General features: G+C 41.0%; 1 protein-coding gene across 2 annotated transcripts; it reads left to right on the top strand.

Annotated features, from left to right (window-relative positions):
* Window positions 1–2,491: 2,491 nt before the first annotated feature.
* Window positions 2,492–23,536, top strand: sh3rf2 (SH3 domain containing ring finger 2). Of its 2 annotated transcripts, none has more exons than XM_015018489.1 (11): window positions 2,492–2,589; window positions 3,137–3,542; window positions 6,148–6,438; window positions 9,020–9,115; window positions 10,035–10,385; window positions 20,009–20,130; window positions 20,291–20,461; window positions 21,414–21,688; window positions 21,781–22,088; window positions 22,171–22,475; window positions 22,567–23,536. In XM_015018489.1, the coding sequence occupies exons 1-11, from the start codon at window positions 2,528–2,530 to the stop codon at window positions 22,745–22,747; spliced, it is 2,568 nt and encodes an 855-aa protein (XP_014873975.1). In that variant the 5' UTR covers window positions 2,492–2,527; the 3' UTR covers window positions 22,748–23,536. The 2 variants fall into 2 exon arrangements, with proteins under 2 accessions (XP_014873975.1, XP_014873977.1); XM_015018491.1 differs by having other exon boundaries at window positions 2,515–2,833.
* The last annotated feature ends 681 nt before the right edge of the window (window positions 23,537–24,217 follow it).

Here is a 24,217-nt window from a genome sequence, read left to right as displayed (position 1 = left end):
AAAAAAAATTTTTTACACATGATTTGGGTTAAAAATTCTTAGCGTTCAAAGAGTCCAGGTCCACTTGGTCCAAGGGAGGGTGGAAAATACACGGCGGCCATTTCTGAATCCGGACTCTGCTTGCTCCCAGAGATCTTTCATTTCTCCCAACCAAGATTGGCATCACTACTGCTGCCTTTCTTCTGCTGCTGCTGCTTTCGCTTGCCTATCCCAGAGCCTCCAGCTCTCCTGTGGCTCTGGCCTCCCGCTGCTCCCAACCTGGTATCTGGCCTCCCCTGAGGAAGGAAGGGATCCTCCCCTCTGCTGCTCCATCCAGATGGTTTGCTCAGTCTAGACAGGAATGGTTACCTTATACATCAAATAAAACAAACAGTAACACCCAGAACTTACTAAGACCATGCTGCAGCAACAAAATCCATGCTAGAAAACAGAAAAAAGCATGCATTAAAACCTTCCCCCTCCTCGATTCTCAAATTTTGAACTCAAACTTCCTGCCAGCTTCGATTCTTTGCTAAGAAACAGCGGTTGTTAGGAAAACAGTTCCCATGCCACCTTGATTGATTTGACTTCAGCATTTTGTTACTATTTCAGTAGCATTTCATGCTTCAGCTACCGTAGCAACAACGTTGATGCTTTAGTCAAACTTGCTACCAAGCTGAACTTGAAGCAGCGGATGCCAACAAACACCGTTTTATCTTTCTGTTGTCAAGGAGAAGCTTTGCATGTCGTCGTCTGAGAACCCAATCTGAGAACCGACTTGTTGCGTGTATGAGTCCCTGTAACTGTGAAACCGTGTAGATGCATAAACTCAAAGTCCAAACCACACAAAAACAATCAATGATAAATGTACAAGTACACTTTATCAATCAAGTGTGTTTAGCAATGACTGGCGTAAGCTTGTTTTATGGAAACATATTCTTTATTTACAAATTTAAATTCTTGCCTCACCACAGACACATTTACAGCTTCAAGTCTGTTGACGCTTCTTAACCTTTACTAAACACCACAAATACAAATGTAGCAAACATTCTAAATACAAGTCAGGAAAACTGAGAATAACGCTGAACCAACATTCTCGGTAAGAAAAAAAAAATACTAAAGATATTCAGATAATATCTCTTATCAAAAGAAAAGGAAAATGTTTTTACAATGTAACCATTACTGAACATGACTGTTTTCAAACAGTGCAGCCTCCTAATATGAACACATTTAAGTATCATTTTTCCTGAATGGGAACGGCACTTGAATGCCCCACAAATTCTAATTTTCCAAAGTGCAGGGCGACCGCAGCCAGCAGCTCTGACCTTTGTTTTGCCAGTATGTGCCCAGGTGTTGCACAAGAGCAGTCATCAAAAAAAAAAAAAAAAAAAAAAAGATCAAGTAAGAGGAAAAAGTGTTTTACGTAAAAGCTAATCAAGTACTGAGTGTCTGATTTATTGCAACATCATCACATTCTGATAAGTGGTTGTAGTAGTAGTAGTATAAATTATAAATAATATATAAAGATGAGTAAAAATAAATAACATTTTTCAAGGAAGAAACAAACAAACAAAAAACAATTGTTGCACAAGACACACAAAGCTGCTTATCACTTGAAGCATAAAGCTTTTCAAATCAATGTCTGCATTAGGCAACATGTGTAAGTTTTGAACAGAGTGAACTAGTTATACTCTATATAATCTGTACACCTGACGCCCAGATTAAGGTTGTTTTAATTTTACCATGTTTATTTTGAATGGAAGCAGTAATGTTTGGACTTCAATCTGATTGAGCATTTGTGGAAGGAGCCAAAGATCAGGGTGATGAGAAGGATGATGTCCAATCGCCAAAGATAAATCATAATGTTTTTGGTCTTAGTCGATCTTCCAGGGACTATTTACTGTACATTGTCCACTACCTCGCCCTTCAAATGCCACTGCAGACTCAGCAGATAGGAAATAAAAATACAACCAGGTAGGCTTCGTTCAAACAACCAATATAATTTTAGCATAATATGTGGGTGAGAGTGTGTGCATGTTTGGCTCACATCAGTCGGCACAATAAACCTGGGGTGCATAGAGTAGCTGGAAAAGTGAGAGTAGAGTCACTCAAACAAATATCTATCTATCTATCTATCTATCTATCTATCTATCTATCTATCTATCTATCTATCTATCTATCTATCTATCTATCTATCTAGATAGATAGATAGATAGATAGATAGATAGATAGATAGATAGATAGATAGATAGATAGATAGATAGATAGATAGATAGATAGAGATATATATCCTAGAAGCACTTCATCTCCAGAAGGTTCCTCAATTAAATTTAAGGGTACTGCTATACCTTCCTCTGGCAAGCTGGTTCAAAATCTTTGAGTTCATGCTTGAGAAATAAAATGTATAATCAGAGTTCTCATTCAGTTTTCGCGGTTCGAGTTCAGACCGTTTAAATGGCTAATATTTAAAACCCTGTAAAATTCCTTTTTTACAGTGCAAGGGTTAACTGAGCTTGTCATGACTGAAATCCGACACAGTTCCTGAAGAATGAGCCTGCCTGTGGAGACATTTCTCTTTTCGCCGGTTCGTTTCGGGCAGCAGCTCCACAGGTGGGTTTCGTGTTGACACGTACAACCAAACTGTAGAGGGGAGGTGAGTTGTCGGTGTTTATGTGACGCCGGGGTGCTCCTCCTTCCCTCCCCGGGGCAGAGAGCCGCTCCGCCGCCGCCGCCGCCGTCGCCTCCTCCTCCTTCCTCCGGGTTCACACATGGCGACCGCCGGGAAAAACTTACGCCGTTTTTAAAAGCGGAGTTCAGGGGAGGGGAATCACCGTGACAGGCCGTAGATGAGCGTGTAAGTAAGAGTTAAAGGATGTTGCTGTGGTTTTGTTTTTGTTTTTTTTTGTTTATTTTCATTTTGGTTTGGAGGAATACGGATATTTGTCGTATATTTCCTGTTGTTGTCTCACCTGTGCAGCCAGGTGAGCCGATAGGACACCTGTGCACACGTAGTGTTGACAGGATGTAAACTCCGTATGTAGTGAATCCGCCTTATTAGACGTAACCATGTGATATATTTAAGCTTCAAACTTAATATTATGTAATTGAAATACTTTTAAGTAGTTTATTGCGTCTCCTGTCACCCCTGTCTCTCCAGCATGGTGGATTACAGTGTTTCAAATGGACCTGGATCCCTGTTCTCATTTGAACCCGAGGACGTGGCTCTGACATCCCTCCTGGAATGCCCCTTGTGTTTTGAGCGGCTGGATGCTTCTGCCAAGGTGCTGCCCTGCCAGCACACCTTCTGCCTGTCCTGTCTACAGAGGCATGGGGTGGCCCAGTCCCAGCTGTTCTGCCCGGAGTGTGGAGCTCCCGTCCCTGTCAGGACAGTGGAGGAGCTCCCGGAAAACCTGCTGCTGGTCCGGCTCCTGGAGGGGCTTCAGGGCCTGTCGGGACCTGGAAAAAGCCCAAACAGGGTCCGGTATGCATTCCCAGTAGATAAGGGCAGCTTGGAGGATCAGCAGCAGGAGAGTCAACGCAGAGAGAGGCAAGGGTACAGTGAGGTCAGTGCGTGACTCCAGTCAATATGCTCTACATTTCTTTGGGATTTTTTTTTTAAATACATATGTTATTATTTTATTTTTTAACAATTATGTCATTAAAAGATGAGGTGTTACGGAAAGTATGTGGATCATAACGTTGTTCGCAACTGCAGAAACTTGAACAACACTGTGCAAACTTTAGGTGTGGCTTGGTGGTAGCATAGACACATTAGTGGCTGTGCCTGTTGTGTCTGTTTTCTACTGTGAGTAAAAACGATGTCATCTTTGTTCATCATCCTCAAAATCCTATCTGGAATGATTCCCTCCGGAGCAAAGGTTCTCAAACATTTTACTACAAGTAGCACCTTAGTAACTACAAAGTCTTGTAAATGTACTGACAAATTTAAAACAGTATTGAAACAGGAATTGGACTTTTTAAAGTAAGATTTATTTATAAAATGTCTTTGAAAAATGGTAAAACCTACAAAATACGGACATATATAATAAGAAAGCAAAAAATGGCTCAACAACTTTGTGCCGTTGCTCCTACTAGATGGAACAATGTAAAATAAGTTGGTTTTATGGTAAAACCAAAATGTAATCCTTATTTTAAGGACACAGAGCAAAACATACATTTGTCAATGGAAATTTCCTTTTTTTTGTTTTTTGAAAAACTGAGAAACAAATCATGTAGTTTGTAACAACACAGGAATCAAACAGCGTAATATTGCGTTAAATACGTGACTTTAGCGCCTTTTGTTTTTACTTTAACAGCTTTAAAAAAAAGCTGTTAAAGTCACATATTTTATTACCTTTACTCTTAAAAATACCACTTACTTTTAATTTATTTTTTTTCCCCCAAAGATATTAGGACCAACTAATAACTTTGGCGCTAAAGATCCACATGCGACTGCGGAGCGCTCAATATTTTCAGTAAAAAGACATTTAATAAAACATAAAAGTTGAATGTGGCGTCATAGCACGGGGAAAACTTGTCACATTTTTAATGATAATGTTGTGCTGGAGTTTAATTGGTAATATTTCCCTGCAGTACAGTGATGCATTTTGAAGATTAGGCTGTTTCAGTGCACACAACAACAAAAAAAATCTCCTGGCGGTTGTTGCTACTTGCCCAGTGACAAGGTTCCAGTGACGGTATTTTTATGGTGCGTTGCATCTTTTATGCACATTACAGCCTGAAACGGTTTAATTAATTCTGTAATAGTCACACTAGAGCATAATTCGACTCATTAAAAAGGCATTCCCTGCTCCGTTTGGCCTGGAGCAAGGCGGTCCGCTCAGACCTGTGTGTGGATGGGTTCCTCAGGTGCATGTTACCTCAGAGCTGAGGGTTCACTTCCCTCATGACAAAGAGCCGAACACAAACCCCTGCACGTCCCCCGAGTCCTGTTCTCAAACACGAGTCTCCACTGAGAAAGCCAGTGCAGTGCACAGGCTCAAAGTGCTCATAAGTTATTGAAAAACTCTAAAAGGAATGCATTGATACAGCAAGACTGGGTCAGACGAACTGTGATTCAGTCATGACATATCAAATTTCAACTCCTGACAGAGCACTTTCTGACATTCAACACCTGCAGCCTGATTGTTTTAATGCTTTTTAAAAAATAATACATTATTAAACATTTCAGAATGAGTAGTCTGTTTGAAACTTATCTCAAATTTCCACATTATTTATACCTGGCATTCTGTGAACATACTAAGCAGACTTGTAATTGAGGTGCATTTTTGCTTGAAAGTCACCTTATTGTGATAAAGTATTGTGACAAAGGGGGAAAAAAAACAAAAAAACAAACTAACATTCTCCCATTTGCTCTGGCTAGGAGTTGAGGGTTTACTTCAACTCCCCATCATGAGTTCAGGCAGAGTTGAAAAGACGCTGCTCAGTTCAGGTTATTGAATCTGGGGTCATTTTACAGTTTAGACATGAAGGTATCATTTTACAAGAAGTTGTTTAATAATGGCAGTAGTAGTAATATAGTATAACAACATAGTGTTATTATGATATGATATTATCACTATTATTGCTTTTTATAATATGAAGAATTATAATAACATTATTCCCACACAACGAATAGAACATTCAGTCAGTTTGATGTTTTTCGGCTGATGTTTATTTTGCAATAAGTGATTGCTGTGGTTGATTAGCTGCTATTAGCTACGCTAACACAGTGGTGGTTGATTAGCTCATTTAAACACCTGCTCTGCTGATGATCTGTCAGAGTTGGTGTTTAAATCATCTTTTTTTTTTTTTTTTTTTTAACTGAACCGTACACACAGAATTCCACACCACATCTACATGTTAAGGTTGTCATAGTCAAGCTAGCATAACTGAGCTACTTCCCTTTCCCTTGCTATTTTTTTCTTAATTAACTTTTTCCTGACGTGTTTTTTCTAAGACGGCTATGTACTTCATTAAAGCTCTGCATGTCTTAGAATATATTTGGTAAAATGCAGAGTTATTTTGTCATTTAATTTTAAATTAGCACTTTATAGAATTTTCCAAACGGCTTTAAGTTTGCGTAAGGGAAACGCAATTCTTGCAAGGTCTTTAAAAGCAATGTTGTCACAGGAATCCGCTGATGTCTGACTCTCTCCTGCTGCTCAGGCGACCTTCAGATCGTCAGCAAACAACCACCGGGCTGACGCGTCGGGGGAGCTGGTCTTCACACCTGCTAGCAGTGTCCCTCCCAGCCACAAAGCAGCGGACAAGCGGTACTATGAAAACAGCAACGACAGCAGCAGAGCGTCTCTCGGCGCGCTGCAGGCGGGCAGCCAGACGCCTCAGCTGCAGCCCCTGCAGCAGGCCCAGCCGCAGCCTCTCTGCAGGGCGCTCTGTGACTTCAGCCCAGAAGAGATGGATGTGGAAGACAGCAAATATTATCTCAGCTTCCTCAAGGTCTGCCACTCAACACGACACGAACACAGCAGGGAAGGCTCATGTTCATCGCCTTCGGTTGTCAGTGTGCGTAGAGTGGAGCTTTCCTGTGTCTAATGGCCTCATTCCACCAGCCTGCCACCAGCGTTCAAAACTCTTTTGTCATCCGATGTGCAGCATCACCAAATAGGGGAAAGATGTACTCACTCGCAAATGTAAAAGACTGCACAAATAGTAGATGTTAAAGTCTTTAATCTTTTGTCTTTTTACAGTTTTTGAGGAGTTTATTCTCAGTTCATGTTTAGGAAAATTTTAACATCCTTCATGTAGGATGGAGCTAGGCTAACTTAGATTTCACAAGAAAACAATTTTGGACAATTTTAAGTGTCTTTTTTCCAGTCCCTTATTTTTTTTAATCTTTTGCTTATTTTACAGTTATGATTAAGCTTTATTTTTTCCTTTTTGACACCCTTGTTTTCATAGTGAAGTAAGATACTTTGTAGCCCTTATTTTAAAGCACTACCATTCATTGCAGGAAAATATCAGTTTTTCATTAGTCCTGTATTTTTGTTCTGCAGACTTGTTTAGCAGGTCTGGTAGGATCCCTCTAAAACCTGCTGAACCTTTCAAATCCCTTTGCGGGGAAATGAAGGTTTTCTCCTTCCTTAGAGGTTTTGTGTTTTGATCAGACCTTTTATTAATCTTCATCCCGTATTAAAGCGTCTTTTTTTTTTAGGAGCTTGGACTGAAAGGTTGATGCTTAAAGTGAATCACAGCTGCTTGGTGTTGAAACAAGTTTAATTGAGTTGAAACTTGAATAAATCCTTTTCCTAATGATTAATGAAAATAGGCCATGAGCTGTGAAGGAAGCTTATTAGAAGTTGATTTTTCTTGTTTGTTTTTTTTTTTTTGGTAGATGTTATCTATATTTGGGTTCCATTTTTTATTATTATTATTATTGATTAGCTTTTGTTTTTGTTACTTTTAAGTAGATCTTAGCAATTAGAGAAAAAGAGGAGAGAAGAAAAATATATGTTAAGCCAGTGGAACTTCGTCCCACCGGCCAAATATTTTACTAGCATAAAATAATTCAACCCAGGAGTTTACAATTACAGCGCTACATGTCGGTTGTGAAGCTCTGATCTGAATCACTCTGTGTTTAATTATAATTTGTAACAATATGCGTCTTAGTCACATTTCTTTTTTTAAAACAACTGTCATTCTTGGGAAACTGTCCACCTCAAATGTCCATGTTGACACCGTCTAAATTAAAGTTTTGTCACTTTGCTGCATTGGGTGGTTACCCAAGTTATTTTTTAAAAAAATCACAATTTCAAAGTGGCTAAAATTTACCAGAGTTAAAGACCTTTTGCCAAAGAAAATACCAGTGTTCTCTCTGGCTGGTTGGACCATAGATTACTACAATGTAGCCCCTCCCCCACCTCTTGCTGCAAATTGCAATTGAGTGATCTTCAAGAAAGAACTTAATCCAATGTTAATGTAGTCATCTGCAGCAGTAGGGATAGTTATTTCAGTGTAAGTAATCAGGTTATGTCTTACATTTTTGTGTAAATCTCATGATACTGTAATATAGATCTTTTACTTTTTTAATTAAATTGTACTGTAAAAAAAACATAAGCACTGAACAGCCTTACAGCATCGCTATGACAACAGTCTGTGTTTACTGGGTTTACCTAAAGGTTACCAGTGTTTTCCAAATCCAACAGTAAAGCAGATGAAACTCATTCAGCCTTCCTGTTGCCTGCTGAGTTGTTGAATGAACCATGTGACCTAGAAAACACATTTTTTCATAACTTCTTCTCATCAGGCTTTACTTTGCTGGTTCTAAAAATAGCCTGATGTGGAGTATCCGCTGAACAGATACAGATCGGATCTTTGAGCTTCAAACCGGGCGGTCAGCTGTCGGCGCCGATCAGGCTGAAATTTGTCCTCTCCAGATCAGCAGCTAATTCATTTGCGCCTCTTTCATTTTTAAAATTTTTTTATTTTTGTTTTACTCAAGGTCAGTAATAATGACGATTTGCTGGAAAACTTACAAAGAGTCAGCAGTTTTGAGAATAGCTGACTTACAAGCTCAGCATATTTAGTCTCTCAAACAACGTGCGACCATGAATGCACCGCACAGTAAGTTCACGGTGGTACCATTATGTAACGGCCACTGCGTTTTGTTCGCTCGCCTGTTTCTCACAGAGGGAAAACCGAGACTTATGGAGCTGAGGGCACCGACCTCTGCTGTGCTGGTCGTTACTTACCCTGAGGCATCTCTGAGGCTGTTATATAAGGGCCTCGGTTTCTTGCGCGCTCTCCATTAAAGCACACTTGAGCTGGCCTTTCTCTTTAATGGAGGTGGTCAAATGTCTTTTTCCCTTTTTTTTTTTTTTTTTTAAGAGATTGGCCACAGAAAGCACCAGGCCTGCAGACACAAAGCGAGCTGATGTCACGTACGGCAGCAGAAACACTGGACTCTGAGAGTTTCTGGGCAGAGTGCTCAGTGCCTGGGACGAGCTCCGTCTTGTTACCAACCACCTGATGTTTTCCCGCTGCTCTCTACGTGTCTCTCACTTACCTCCGATCTTTGCAGGGAGACATCCTGACCGCCGTCAGGCGAGTGGACGAGGCCTGGATCGAGGCAAAGCTGGGGGAGAAAGTTGGGCTTTGTCCCAGACAGTTTGTGGAGGTGAGCTTCTTCTTTTTTTCTTTTTTTTTTCCTTCGCTCTACTTTTTGACTTTTAAGGTGCTCGGCTCTCGACGGTAAAAAAAAAAAAAAAAAAAACACGTCCCAGATGTGATTGGGTACAGCTCAGCGGCTGGATGCTGCCTTGTTTTTCAGTTAAACGGTTGATTCATCGGCAAAGGTCACTGCTATGCTGCAAAGCGCTGAGGCAGAGGGCTCGTCTGTGAAGCTGTGCTGTGTCTGCAGCTGCTCATTAGCGTGTGACTGTGTGCTTTACTCAGGTTTGCTGGGCTTGCTCAGCTTGCTGGCTGTCATTTGTTTTCCTCTGTGCTTTCTGCCTTAAGGAATTAACTTCATCCATGCTGGAAAGAAAAGAAAAAAAAACATTGCATTTGCTCCTACAGTGTGTTCACTGCTCCTGGTTAGATTTTCTCCAAGAAGTCTCCTCTTGCACCTGCTTTTGTCCCCCACATCCTCGCCTCCTCCTCCTTTTTCATCCATCTTAGCCTCTGCTTGTACTTTTCTCCTCACCAAGCCTGTCTCTCCTCTCGTCGTGCAGCCAGGCGTGAAGACACGGTAATGCTTTCTCTGCCTGGGTGACATAACAGCACATCACAGTGCCGAGGGAGCAGCATCAACCCTGCTATGCCTGTCTGTCTGTCTGTCTGTCTGTCTGTCTGTCTGCTCCTTTCTCAGCATCGCTCAGCCCTTCTTGGCTGATTGGCTCGCACTTACCCTGTCTGCCTGCCAGCCTCCCCAACAAGTTGTAAGGGAGAACCGAGTTTTTGATAAGTAGGTGTGTTTAAACAGCCGCTTCGCCGATCAGTGGGAGCAGAAGGTTGTCAGGCACTAGCAGCGTGTAGGAGAGGATGTTGCATGAATTCGTCCTGATTTTTAGTTAACGCTTCTCTGACTGTTCCAGCCAAACTCTGCAGCAGCCAAGCTGCTTAAAGGAAAGGGCCGGAGCGGGAGTGACTCAGCAGAACCTCACCATCAGTCCGGCAGCGGGGGCAAAGACAAGGCCGCTGACGCACCCAGCCGCTCTGCCCTTTACGGAGTCCCTCAGGTCCAAACCAAGACCCCCGTCATCAATGCTTTGCGGAAGCAGCCCGCAGCCAGCTCCTTCCAGCCGCCCGCCAACATCAGCTTCGTCCCTCAGGGCCAGTCGCAGCACTTCTCGGCGCCCTCCGCGGCGCGCAGCCAGTCCTACCCTCGCAGAGTGAACTCTCGGCGAAACAGCCGGCGCTCTGACTCCCACAGGCACCTGTCACAGGTGAGTCGAACTCTGCAGGCTCTTCACCTTTTCCTTCCGTTGTGCTCGCGTCGCCGTTGAGCTAAGTCGCATTCGACTTTGTTTTTCTTGTCAGGGATTTTATCCAAACAGAAAACGTGTGGTTTGCAGAAGCATGCATATGGCCGATTTTTCAGTGGGATGATAGAGATGTTTTGCTCGAGTCACAAAAAAAAAGATCAGGTTGACCTCAGGAATGCAGGGAGGGAAATAATAACACCGAGCTCAAGGAGCGGATAAGAAAGGGGGCGCTTGCCCGTGTGTTGGCCAGGGTTTGATTAAGAGGCTCTTAAGAGGACACAGATGTGGAAAAGAGCAAGATAAGAGAGATGAGAATGGGTTGTAACTTTGAAAAGGTCTTTAATCATCTGAGTCCAGGGGGAGAGTCCAGGCTGAATTCCAGCCAAACAGGGAATGTGTAAGCGTCTGTCCTTTTTTCTGCCTTCAACTCGAGCAGAGTGTTGAACAAATTGAGATATTTGAAAAAAAAAAAAAAAAAAAAGATTAAAAAAATACCTGTCTTGTGTTAAATATGTAACTGCATCAGACGACAGAAAGATTTGAGATCGACTGATCAGAGATTGGGTTTGTTTGAATTCTGGTCAACAGTTTTGCAGAATCCCGACCAATTTCTTATTCAGATCTCCAAGTGCTTTTGAAATAATTTCTGAATCAACTGAAAATGTGACTGTCTTTATAATAAAATGTTTTCTTAGTAAAATAAAACAATAGCTTTAAACTAACCACAGCTAGAGAGCATCTCTAAAAGTTCAGAGTTTTTGCATCACACAGTAATTTATTCAAAGACATCTGAAAGAGGTATCTGTGAAAATAAATACTAGCTAAAAATTCATACAGCTTGTTATTTACAGAAAATATTAAAGCTCACACAATTAATTTTGCGTACTTCAGAGTGTACAATGCTATGAGACTAAATATTTTCCTTAATTTTGTTTCCAAAATTGTGTAAAAGAAGAAAAAAAAAATTCCAAACCTCCCACAGCCAGTTATGCCTCTCACTTAATTTTAAAATCATGAACAAACTGAGAAAAACTACATTTCTCTAAATAACTGAGTTAAATTTGACAAAATGTGTCTGACAACATGAAGTTGACTAAAAATTGTCGAAAAGCAACTGATCTGAAGGAGTTTATGACCAGATTAGAAACAACAAGTTGATTTAATTTGAGAAGGACGTTGAAGTCATTTGTAAACCTTGACCTTGTTGACCTTCTAAAGTGGGCCTAACCCTAACCCTAGATCTAGACCTACCAGAAACACTCTAAGGCTGCATAGCGACTCAACCAGGAAGTCACAAAATAACCAACACAATAAATATACTGCAGGCGTCACTTGGCTCAGTTAAGGTCAGAGTTCATGAGTTAACAATCAGAGTATGCAGAGTATGAAAAAGTGGGTTACTTTAGAAGTTATTCATCCCATAATGGCATGTTCTGTTGTGCAGTGAAACCAAGGTAACATTTTATCGATATAACCTCATATTGATACCTCAGACATGGTGGTGGTAGTGTGATTATCTTGGGTTGCCTTGTTTCGTTTTACTCAGCTGATCTTGATCTAAAGTGAAGTACAGTATTTTTTTTTCTTTCTCCGACGTAAATTTTGAAATGAGTTTAACATTTTCCAACTTAATATTTCAGAAGACAAAAAAAAAAGCTCTTAATTGAGTGTTAATTGTTCATGATAGAAATTTATTTTCATTGTCGACTTCAAACAGCTTTCCTGTCACGATCAGTCATTAATTATTCAGAGTAGCAGCAGAAGCAACATCACCCCCTGTATGTAAGAGCAGTCAGTGTCACACAGGTTTACAGATCAACAGGGCTTACAGATAATACTTCAAAACTTTAGCATCTTCATATGATTGAAGATCATAAGAATCTGATTCTTGCTACCGTTTTGTTTCTCTTTCTTCTGCATCTCCGTAGTTAGACTCTGATTTATTTAACTGCCACCAAGTTACACTTACCGATTAAGTTTTATTTGTTTACAAAATTTCAAATAAGTAATAGCATTTCAAATGAAAGGCTGCATTTAAGTTTTTACAATCTTAAGGAATAGTTAAGCAGAATATCCATTTAGTAGATCGTCAAGGCGTTTACACCGACTGCGGCGGTCGCACTGAAACCTGAAAAGCCTTGATAATATAATCTGCTGGTCCGCCCCCTCACATAATGGTTTCCCTTGAATTTCCTCAGATTTCAGAGCTCTAACCTGCAATTACATGTGTCAGCGCATAAAAAAAAAAAAAAGTATGGAAAAAAAAAAAATCTCATTTGTGCCGAAGAAACCAGGAGGGGAAGGAAATGGAGTACACCTGAGAAGAGTGATAAGAAATAGGGGAAATGGGATAGGTTGGGCAGGAAGAGGGGGAGAAAATGTGAGAGGAAATACTTGTAAAAATGCTTTTGAGCTGGGAAGAGAAACAACCCACAAAAAGGCAAGAGGGAGAAGGAAGGAGGTGGACAAACGAGAGAATGATGTGGAGAGTGGGAGGCTTAGAGTGTCCCTCAGTGTGTCTGCTTATTTCGCTCATCCTGCTGCTCCTGATGATGATGATGATGATGATGATGATGATGATGATGATGATGATGATGAGTCACTTGTGAAGTTGGTTACATAACAGACCACACTATCCTCCTTCCTCTTCACGAAGCAGGTAACATCTTTACATCAGTCGGCCATGACGGCCGACAGGCCTCAGCGTCTCGGTTAGGGCCGGGTCCCTGAAGCCGAGGGCCGGGTCCGCCCAGGCCACCTCGAGCCCAGCTCGGGCTGGGATTTCTCCGCCCCAGCTGGGCTCCTCTTACCTCAGGTTCTGCTCTCTGAGAGAGCGGCAGCATCCCTCCCACTGCCAGGGAAATGATGATCATCGTTGTGAATATCGGCATGGTTACGTAAGAGCAGAATTTAGGATGGAGATAGAAAAGCTAAAACAAAGTCAAGATAAGATCAGGCTTCCCCGTTTCACAGCAGAATCACTCCTTACGTTTAGCACAAACTATTTTAATCCGTATCAGATGAACTTGCCCACCTGGTACGGAATTCCTTTTTCAAATTAATTTTTTTTTTTTTTCTCAATGGGACTTTTCGTTTTTAATGTCATATGTATTTATAACAGGGGAATTTACATTTTTTTCAACATAATTATCTGAGGGAGGGACTTTTATTTTCTGATGAGACATGAGCACCAACTCAGTTTTTCCAGTTCTCATCGGTGTTTTCGAAAACTTTTGAACTACAGCTGCCAAAATGGCATATGTGGGAGTGTGTCAGGCAGGACATTTCTGAAACATGCATGATAAAGTTTGCACTAGGACTGGGGACAGTCCTAAATATATGAGGAACATGTAGGTCCTCAGATATTTGCTACTTAAATTTGTCCAAATAATTCTCTTTAAGTGCAGATGCACACTATTTATTACAGTCTAGAGTTTTAGATAATATTTAAAAATCAGTCAAAATGTTATATGATGTCTGTAATTTCAATCTGGCTCTTCTTTTTGGAGCAGCACCTTCTGTTTTGAATTTATTAAGATCCCTTCATTATCAAAAAAACAAAACTCCCACAAATTAAAACGACTCTCCAAATGTAAGTTTGGAAAGCTAAAAATGTACTCTTATATGGATATTGTTTGACTTACTACGAACCTTCTGCTCTGAAACACGTTCATTTGTATTTCATTGTGTGCGGATCAGTAATTGCTGGCTCAGCTAAGCAAACAGAGCTTTGCTCCCACTTCAGCGCCACAATCCGCTCAGCGTGGATGCGGCGCAATGTGCCGTGTCAGCTGATGGAAATAGGGAGACGTGTTGATGAAAGCAATACCATGGAAACAGGTTTAAATCCTAAACGGTCTAGCGCTCATCTGGACTTACAAGACAGATGCAGACTTTGGTCACCGACTTGTGTGACACATGCAACATTTGTCGCGCAGACAGCTTTTTTTTTTTTCATCGCACGTGTGACTCTTTTGTCGAACAGGTTAGTCGACATGTCAAACGATCGTCCAGCCACTAGTTTCTGATCCAAAGCACACCAGCAAGACAGCAAGCGACTGACTTAAACATTATTTGAATCGAGGGATTTGAGGGGACTTTGTCAAAGTTGAGCTTACAACCCATGGAAATGTTTTGTAGTGACCCGTAGCAGACTGAGCACGCACATTGTGGCTGAATTAAAACAGTTCTGCACCGAGTCCCTCTCCACATTAATGTAAATGACTCAGAGTATTGTCACTCAGACACTCAACGAAAGTATCTGCATCACACCTCACGAACCACTTGTGAGCACTAAAAAGCTGGACTCTTCATTACTCCCTCATGCAAACCATAGAGAGGGCTCAGTCATCCCTGACAACGTTTGATGTCACCCCCAACTTCTCATCACAGCCTCTGCACCAAGTGACGGCGGTTATAGTCTGAATCATATGGATTTTTTTTTTCTTTTCTCTTTATTGCCATGACGAAATGTCTGTCTGTTGCTGTCTGCATTCAAAACAAAACTGGATTGCCTAGTCCAGTTTTGTTTAGACTGAAGCAGGGTGGGTCTATTTCAGGATTGGCTTTTACAACTTCCTGTGATTTTACCATAGATGCACGTTACACCCATTATCTATGCTGCACTTTAATTCGAAGTACTCAAGTACTTAGTTATTATGGGAAGCTCATTCATACACAGTGTTACTGTGTTGTGACAGCTAGTCTTGAGGGTCAACAGGCCCTGCTCCTGCTGGAAAAAGGCATCCCCACAGCATGATGCTGCTGCCACCGTGCTTCACAATGGAGATAGTGTCTTTTAGACGATAAGTCAAACCTTTATTGCGTGGTTTAGATATGTGGATACGAGACAGTTTGTTTTGAGGGGTTTCAAATAGAAATTGGGATGAAATAGTTAACTTATATTTTGAGAACAGTTGGTTTTGTCCTTAATAATTGCTGAACATTCACTATTAATTGTGTGTTTCTTTAAAAGCAGTTCTTATGACAACTTTGTTCATGTTGTGTTATCTTCTACATTTCTTTTAAAATGCTTGCTGCATTCAGTTTATAAGTGTGCAGTCTGGTTCCTAATATTTTTTAGGCTCTTAATTTTTTTTTTTCTTTTTTTTTTGGCCTTTTATTTCTCCCTCGTCTCATCGAGACATGTAGTGTCGTTTTCAAGAGCAATCGGTTTTAAACTACCACACAAGTTAATAATATGCCAGTACAAACTCTGCAACAAATTAACAGAAAATAAAATGCAAGATGGGAGCAATAGGAATCGGCCACGCAGTGACTCTTTCACCGTTGAGGCCTCTAGTTTTGACGTCTTTGTTGTTGGTTTCAAAGTATCGTGCTGCGTTTATGATGGGACACGTTTAAGAAAAAATATTTATCCCTTGATAAAATATTATATACATTTCTACATTCAAGCTGGCAGTAAACTTGGAGGCGATTAGAAATCAGAGTTCTGACGATTAAAGACTTTAAACAAAGTGCTGGTAGAGCATTATTCACTTATTAGAACAGCATGTGTCTTAATGGCAGTTTGTTCGGACGAGCCAAAGACAAAAGGCGGCTCTGTTCAGCTTAAGCGCTCACAGAACCTCTTGAACAAACCCTTATTACGAGCCTACCCTGGTGACGCACCCTCACAAAGATTTATTATTTCAGCCGCGAGGAGCCGAGGGTTCTGCAAATTCAAAACAGCTTTGATTTTTCCTGTGCCAAAGTGGAACACAGTATGATTTGAAGCAGTTTTGGAGAAGATTGTAACATGAGTTACAGAAATCAACATCCTGAAGGATAACCTTAACCCCATGTAGTCCTTACCACATCATCCTTTCAGCTTAATATGAGCTCCAACTTAAACTAAATCAATAGATAAATTGATTAACGCTTGTTATATGTCATGTAATAAAGAATTAAGCCATCAATGTTAAAACTTGGTGGATTTGAACTGATTTTTTTTTTTTTTTTTTACAAAGGCTGGGTCAGATAAAGTTTTTTGGGGTTGGTCAAGTTAATTATATAACCTTTATTGTCAGTTTTGATGACATTGATTTAATTAAACCTTTGATAAACACGTTCTCCTTCATTCCACAAGCAATTTTTAAAACAATTAAACCAACCAAGTTAATAATAGAACCAACAGTGACATGCGACAAGTTAACAGATCATCTTTGACCGAATTAAAATAACTGAATTTACTATTTTTACGTCGAATGTCATTCAGGTCTAGTTTTTATTAAAGTGTTACCTTCACATACAAAAAACATCATATGATTTAACAAACCTTAACCCCGTGTAGTCCTGGCCAAACGTTTCTACGGACTCATTTAAATGTCATCTGAAAAGTCGTCATTTGAGTCGGACCTGCAGTCGGTAAGATTTTGGAACAGTCCAGACTTTCTCACAATTGAAAACTTGGGCGCTGGGCTTAAAAGCCTGGCTAATACTCAGGAATCAACCGGTTTGAATAAATATGACCAGTTCTTTCTGAAATAGTGGCTGAATAAACAGTCAGATTTATGCCTAAGTTTAATTGTCACTACAGTAAGCTTACAGTTGATGAACAAGTTCTTATTGTTAATTTTACCACATATTAAAATGTGTCTGAACATGTGTGTATAATTTTGCACGATCACTTAAAAACCCAAATCAATAAAACATTTATGCCGACGGTGACTCTATCCAAAGTTTTAGTGTGAACAGGATGAATATTGATATCCTCACACTCTCAAAGCGCCTCATGTTTGCGTAAGTCTTTAAGCACAGAGAGAGAAAAAAAAACTGAACAATTTGGAAGGAATTTAAATAATTCAAGATGTGATAAAAGTATTTTGTTGTTGTTGTTGTTGCATAATGTTGCAGAAGAGTTTTTGCACAGGAGTTTTGGATAATTGTAAGAAACTGTGCAAATGAAATGAAACCGCTGCCTCAGAAAGGATATGAAAACTCAAACTTGTCAGGTCCTGCAATAATGGCCATGATTGCTTTGGGTGGGATTATGTGTATGGAGTAACAGGTGCGAAAGAAGAAATATAAAACATTTTCCTCTGAACGACGGATGACGTAGAACAAAACATTTCTCATTACTTTTTTAATTATTATTATTTATTGAAATTATTTTAATCGCTTAAGTGTCCAGTCCTGGAAGCTTGCGTCCACAGCTTAATAATTTTGGTCTTTGTGCTTTCAAGTTTTAATGTGAATTGAGAGCCAGATGCGAGCTGCATTGAGGAAACAAAAATGCCCATGGGCCAGCAGTAACGCTTTAAGTAGAAGATGAGTGGGGGGAGGCTATAAATAGTACCAGATATCTGTTATGACAAAAGATAAAGGACAGCACAAAAGTTTCTCCACCCTCCTCTTCGTAGTGACTGTATTAAAATAATGTGAGCAGGAGACAGTGGCAGCAGAAACACATCTAGTCAAAGCCTCGTTAAGACCATCATCAGTCCTCTAACAAGAGGGATTAAAGCTCTGAACTGGATCTTTAACGGTTGGCTGACTCGCCTCCGTGTCACTCCCTGTCATTCACCGACGGCGTCACGGCTGACTCACAGCTGGCCGACATCTAGCCTGGAAAAAGTTTCCCAGCTTCTCAGGCTTACACGGAGAAACTACGTTCATAGAGTCAACCGTTCTAAACAAGCTTTTGGTCATTTATATTTCATGGTGTGTTCTACACAGCTTCATGCATGTGCATCATTATTGCATCAGCAATTTGAAAGCGAAAGGTTTTTAGCACTTCAAAGAAGTAAATCATCAAATCGTAAACGCTACGCTACGCAGACGGATGAGAGAGTAAAGGAGCGGAGCAATTATGTTGCTAGCCGTTTGCAACGCCGTTTATTTTTGCCCACTTAAAAGTTATGGTGCTGTTGCTTTCGAAATGTCTGATCACAGGCTTGTGCAGCTGTAAAAGATTATGAGGAGAGATGATGAACAGAACCTCGTTAGGATAGCAGAAAAATTATGCTTTTTGTTAGGATTTTTAGGCTTTTTTGAGAAGTCTCACAATCTTATTTCCTGTTTAAAGTCATTAACTCTTTTTTCTAGCTAAGTAAAGTACTTCTGTTATTATGCAAAATAGATATTGTTTGTTTGCACCAGACACTTTTATGTCTTGTGTTGTGTCGTTGAATCTTTTTTTATAAAGTCTGTGATAGAGAGGAAACAGATTAACCATTACAACCATTTTGGTTAACAACATGGCAAAAAAAAAAAAAATATTATATGTATTAAATGCTGGTTTGACTAAAGTTAAATTAAGCTAAGTGCTTTGTTTCTGCATGGTGGAAAAGAAAGACAAATATTATCGGATTATTTTTCAAAGTTTCTGTTTTATGCATAACTTCTTGAGCTTCATAATTACATTCACAGAAAAACAGAGTAAATTCTTCCAGTTACCAAATCAGCTTGAGATCTGAAGTTTTTAGACTTTGGATCTGTGATTTTCCTTCTTCATCTGCCAGAATTTGCTCAGGCTGAAGCCAACAGACAGGCTGGTCAACAGAGGAGTTTCACGGTTGATTCAGTGACTGCAAAACGAACCCAAAGCTTCATCTCTCCACCACCGTGCTACCAGCTCCTCAGACAAACTCGACTGCTTTTGTCTCTCCTTAATTTTACGGTGAACCACTTTCACAGTAAACTTGCTAACTGAGGCTTGCAGTGTCAGATTGTGTTCGTCTTTTTGAGCATGACCCCATTCTGGCTTCGGGTGATTTTGTTGTTGAAACCCATCCCAGATTTTAAGATGGATTTAAGTAGCAATACATGATGACTACTTTCCTTTCTAAATCCTATGGAAGCAGTCATGGTGTGCTTTGCATGCTGCTGTTCCATTTTGTAGTTATTTCTGGTTCGGTGAGTAACGAAAGTTCAGAATCTGCTGTGTGATTTGGAAACGCAGGGTAGATTTGAATCATTTTCCCTTCTGATCTAGAATACATGCTTATTTTTGTGCTACCATTTAAGACCTCGATTTCGAAATGCTTAACTTAAACGCCTCAAATTTAAAACAGTGTAGCAGAAAAGTTAATTGCGTCAGTTTTTGAACTTCCTTTCAGATAACATCATCGGCTTCCCACAGAAATGAGTACCACAAGTTTGTCTTGCTTCAAAATTCGGATTAAATTTTGGGTTAAATGAAGATGCATCATAGATAAAATCATAGGACTTACTGGGTAAAAATAACTTCCCAGTCATTAAGAGCTGTACTGAATTTGTTAAAATTTGTTAAAGTGACACAATGAGGCTTCAGCTGTCTAAGTCGGACAGATCAAAGAAACATCAGCTGTAGGTTTTTGCACAGGAATCTCCCACTTTGATCTTTTCTGTGCTGGTGCACGAATTACCATTAAGCTACAGCCAGCATAAGTCACAGTGCATGTAGGATGAGGTTTAATGACGCCATTCGTAACCACCATCAGGTCTCTTGTTGACTCATGTCGTTTAAAAAAACAAAAAACGAAGACATTACATTCCCAGAAATGCAGCTGTGCTGTCATCTCTTATACATGTGTACTTTCATAATGCGCTGTGCATCATGCTTTCAGTTTCTTATTATAGTTTCAAATCGGATTGCCTTTCAGAGTGAGAAGAAAATGACCAGCGAGACCCCGTCCACAATCTCCATGGCCCTGATGAGCCCCCAGATGGCCTCCTCCTCTGCAGACGGCAGAAACTCCTCCACGCAGCAGCTCTCGATCAGCGTGTGAGTCATCTTTAAAACATTGCATTATTAAGACGATAATGCAGGATCATGCGTGCGAGAATGAGAGTATTAAGGGTACAATGAGGAAAGCCTGAGTGAAATTTCATGGGCCGTGAACATGCGGTGACGACTTAAGCAAACGCTGGGTGTGCCCCTCCAGGTGTGCTGTCCTGTACACCTACAAACCCCGACGACCGGAGGAACTGGAGCTGAGGAAAGGAGAGATGGTGGGCGTGTACGGGAAGTTCAAAGATGGCTGGCTGCGTGGGCTGTCGCTCCGCACGGGGAAAGTGGGCATTCTTCCTAGCAACTACATCACCCCCGTGCTCAGGTGAGAGGCTGCATCTGTGTACGTGCTCGGAGGCTTTCAGTCACGCATACGTTTCAGAAATGTGGTCAAACTCAATGGAACTCAAAGCCCAAATAAATAAATAAGAGAGACAATTTTAAGATCTCTCTAAATTATTTATAGGACTTGATGCACAGCTTATTAGAACCAAAAACCTCTTTTGAATTTTATGTGAAGAACTAACAAAGTAATGCCAAATTGTGACACGAGTGGAAAAGAATTCATGGTTTTCAAGATATTTTCCAAAGAAGTTGTTTGTTTGTTTGTTCTCATGAGTCAGTGCTTTGTGGAACCACCTTCCACTGCGATCCCTGCTGCATACCTATCAGGGTGTGCCTCAGCTTGGTCAAATCGGATGCAGAGGCTCTGTGAATATCACGTTTCAACTCTTACCGCGGCATCTTGGTTGGAAGTAGTTCTGGACTTTGACTGGGCCGTTTCCAAACATGAATAGGACTTGATTTGATCTAAACCCTTCTATTGTAGCGATTTATTTAAGGCCATTGTTCCCTGTTGGAAGCAGCATTATATTATGTATGAATTTATTTAAATAAACCTGCTTGACTTGCCTTGAGCTGCAGATGTCTGCAGGGCCTCTCCGTTGTTTCTCTGATGAATGCTTTCCTTTATCATCATGTTAGTTTAGGGATTCATAATGCTATTGGTGCATTAATGCTCTACAGAAAATCTCATAGAAAAGATGGATATATCCTAAAGTTAAATTGTGATTTTGATATCCTTGTGATATATGTATTCAATTATTTTATTAGCGGATTTCAGAGCAATGCATTGCTTTGTGCTGGTCCACCACATCATGTTAAAATCACTCTCAGACGCAGCGTTAGTGTTTGTGGTTAAAGTGTGAAAAAAAATGTGAGACTACTCCTGAAAAGTAAAGTGCTGTTTTCAAAATGACACATGCTTTTTGTTACAGAACCTCAGCCAGACTTTTGGAGACCAAAGCAGCTAACGCGTCCTCGCATTACAGCACAGTGTCTGGGAAGAAACCCACCGCTGCAAAACATCCCACTGTGGTCCTTGCTCTCGACAAGGTGGGCGGTGATGGAACGAAATTCTCAACAGGACAGGTGTCATCTGTGCCAAATGGAGCGCAGCACGCCGCGTCCTCCGGCGGAGCTGCCAAGCCGTCCTTTTACGGGACGTCTCAAGGTTGGGACACCGTGAGACGTGTTTTCAACCCCCACAGAGGTCAGTGAGAAATAAGTTTCCAACAATTGGGCCTGCTTTATCTTGGTCCAGCAGTTGTGAAACAAAAATGCACTCTTTATGTTTTGTTTCAGCCTCACAACGTCCCACCCATGTGTCCTCTTACAACATCCCGTCCAACACGCAACCTTTCGCACAAGTTCAGGCGTCGGGCTACTCGCCTGCCCTGCAGAGAAAGAGAAACAGCAGCTTCCCGTTCTCCAACCCCAAACCTTACGGCTGGATGACTGAGCCAGCAGCGCTCTCTGCTGGTGCTGTCCTGAAGGACAGGGACTGTGGAGCCTCACACGAAGCAGTATTTCATCATCACAGGCAGCCTGCTGCAAACGCACCTCAGTCGATTTTAGTCAGACCTGACGCACAGAAAAGCAGCATAGACAAGGTAATGTCAGATTCACGTTTGCCTTCGTTTTCAAGTTCTCAGGCTTTTGGGTAGGTTGAATGTTTCTTTGCATTTTCCAAAGCCTCCAAAATCAGTTCGGTTCCTGACGGATGAAGAGTCTCCTCCTCCGAGACATCGGACCTCCTCCTGGTCGTCTGGGTCTCAGGTTCATCCAAACTGTCGTCCCGGGCCCCTGCCTTTAGAAGTGTGGGCCCCTTCTCTCACCATGGGGAGAGACGGACCGGGGATCCTCCTCAAAGACGGGAAAGGTTCGGTTCTTAGGAAGGGCTTTGAAACGGCCATTTCCGATCCAAATTCTAACCCGCAGAAACCATTCCACTCACAGCCGTCGCTGTCAGCTTTGTCGGCTCAGTTCAGCCCCGTCAGGTAAACTTCGCTTTGGAGTCCTCACTCACCCGAGGAGAGGCGGACCTGAGCAATCGCTCATCTATTTTGTTTGAAATGTTTTGTTTTCCAGGCACAGAGTGACCACAACGCATTTAGCCCAGACGGACTCGGAGCTCAGTCTGCTGCAAGGAGAGGCGGTCCTCGTCCACAGACCTCGGCCTGACGGACGGGTCCTCCTCACGCAGGAGAGCAGCGGACAAACAGGCATTTTCCACAACACTATTCTCCAAGTCCTTGAGAGGCTCAGCTGACTGTGTATTACTGCTAAATTGATGGATACTTCTGTTAGGGATGCACCGATTGCAGTTTTCTGGCTGATTATGATCTTTAGAAAGTCCCAATTTTGGCCGATACCAATTTCTTTTGTCTGAGGTGTTGCTAAGCATAGCATGAAAGTCGCTGAGTTGGCAACAGTGGGGTGACTATTGTTAACTGCAAACGTGCAGACGTGACCTGGTGGGCCGGTCTGTCAGTCAAACCTCTCTGACAGCGGAGCAGAAGAGAACAGTGACTGATTTTAAAACCTTTGCTGACGTAGATAAGATCGGGGGATAAGATGTGTTTCACATGTAAGTATCAGTCAATCACCAATCTCCCAAAAATAAGGAAATCGACCGAGATAAATCAGCTGGCCGATAAATTGGTACACCCCTAATTTCTGTCATATCAGTTTGAACTGCCAAATAACTTAATAGATCAACTCAACAAAACGAGTGTTTATGTCCAAAAACCAGTCCTGCCACACGACAATCAAATAACAGGTTTTTACTTTGGACCTGAGTGGATGTGAGAGCGTGGGTAAAGTCTTCAGAGATGTATTTTGCATCCTATAATGTGTGCGCATGTTTGTAACACGTGGTATTATTCGAGTTTTGCACTAAAAACCCACTTCAGGTTCCTTGCTTCATCTGTTACACAATGGTGAGTGCCTTTGTCAAAACCCACCAAGAAAACATATTATATTTGTACATACTTAGAGAGATTAGGTAAATTATCTGTACTGCTTTTGTGTTAATAAAGTATAGTTCCAGAACCTGTAACAGTTTGGCTTTTTCTTCTATAACCCAACCTTCCTTTAGGCCACATTAATAAACCTGTAAATATTTTTTCATTCCAGTATTGCGGCTGGAAAGCTGTGACTGAATTTGCCTCAATTGAGACCAAAGTGAAAGTAAAGGAGTGTAGAAGAACCAAACGCTGGTCGAGAAAACTAAATTCCTAAACTGGGACCATTAGGACATTTTTAAAGTTATCATACCTTATGTACAGGATTTACAACCTTATTGACTGTTTCTGGCAGGCTGTCGCCTGGACTCTTCACCAACAAATCCTGCTGATTATTTCATAGATGAAATTCTAAGAGTAAGACCTGTGTGGCCTCGGTAATAATTTGTTCACGTAGATTAATTTTGAACCATTGAACTATCCATCTCATGTCAGTTTCACAGAAACTAATCACGACTTAAAAACTGCAACCTGTTGTCTAGACATGGTGCCCACAAGTTCTTTTTTTTTCTTTCCTTTTTTTTATCTCTTGTTGTTTTATCTCTTTGTTTTGCCTCTGAAATATTACAGATTTCAAAGATAATAAATGTATTTTAAGGAAATCAGATGCCTCTGTAATCTCACCTATAGCATTTTTACAAATCGAATTTAAAAGTGAATCTGTTTACTCCTTTTTCAGTCAGGATTTCAACCACAGCACACACACTGATGCATCA

The sequence above is a fragment of the Poecilia latipinna genome, unplaced genomic scaffold (assembly GCF_001443285.1).
Source record: "Poecilia latipinna isolate Pla-1442-1.1 unplaced genomic scaffold, P_latipinna-1.0 Scaffold2284, whole genome shotgun sequence".
Taxonomy (NCBI): Eukaryota; Metazoa; Chordata; class Actinopteri; order Cyprinodontiformes; family Poeciliidae; genus Poecilia; species Poecilia latipinna.
This window is presented reverse-complemented; position numbering and strand designations above follow the sequence as displayed.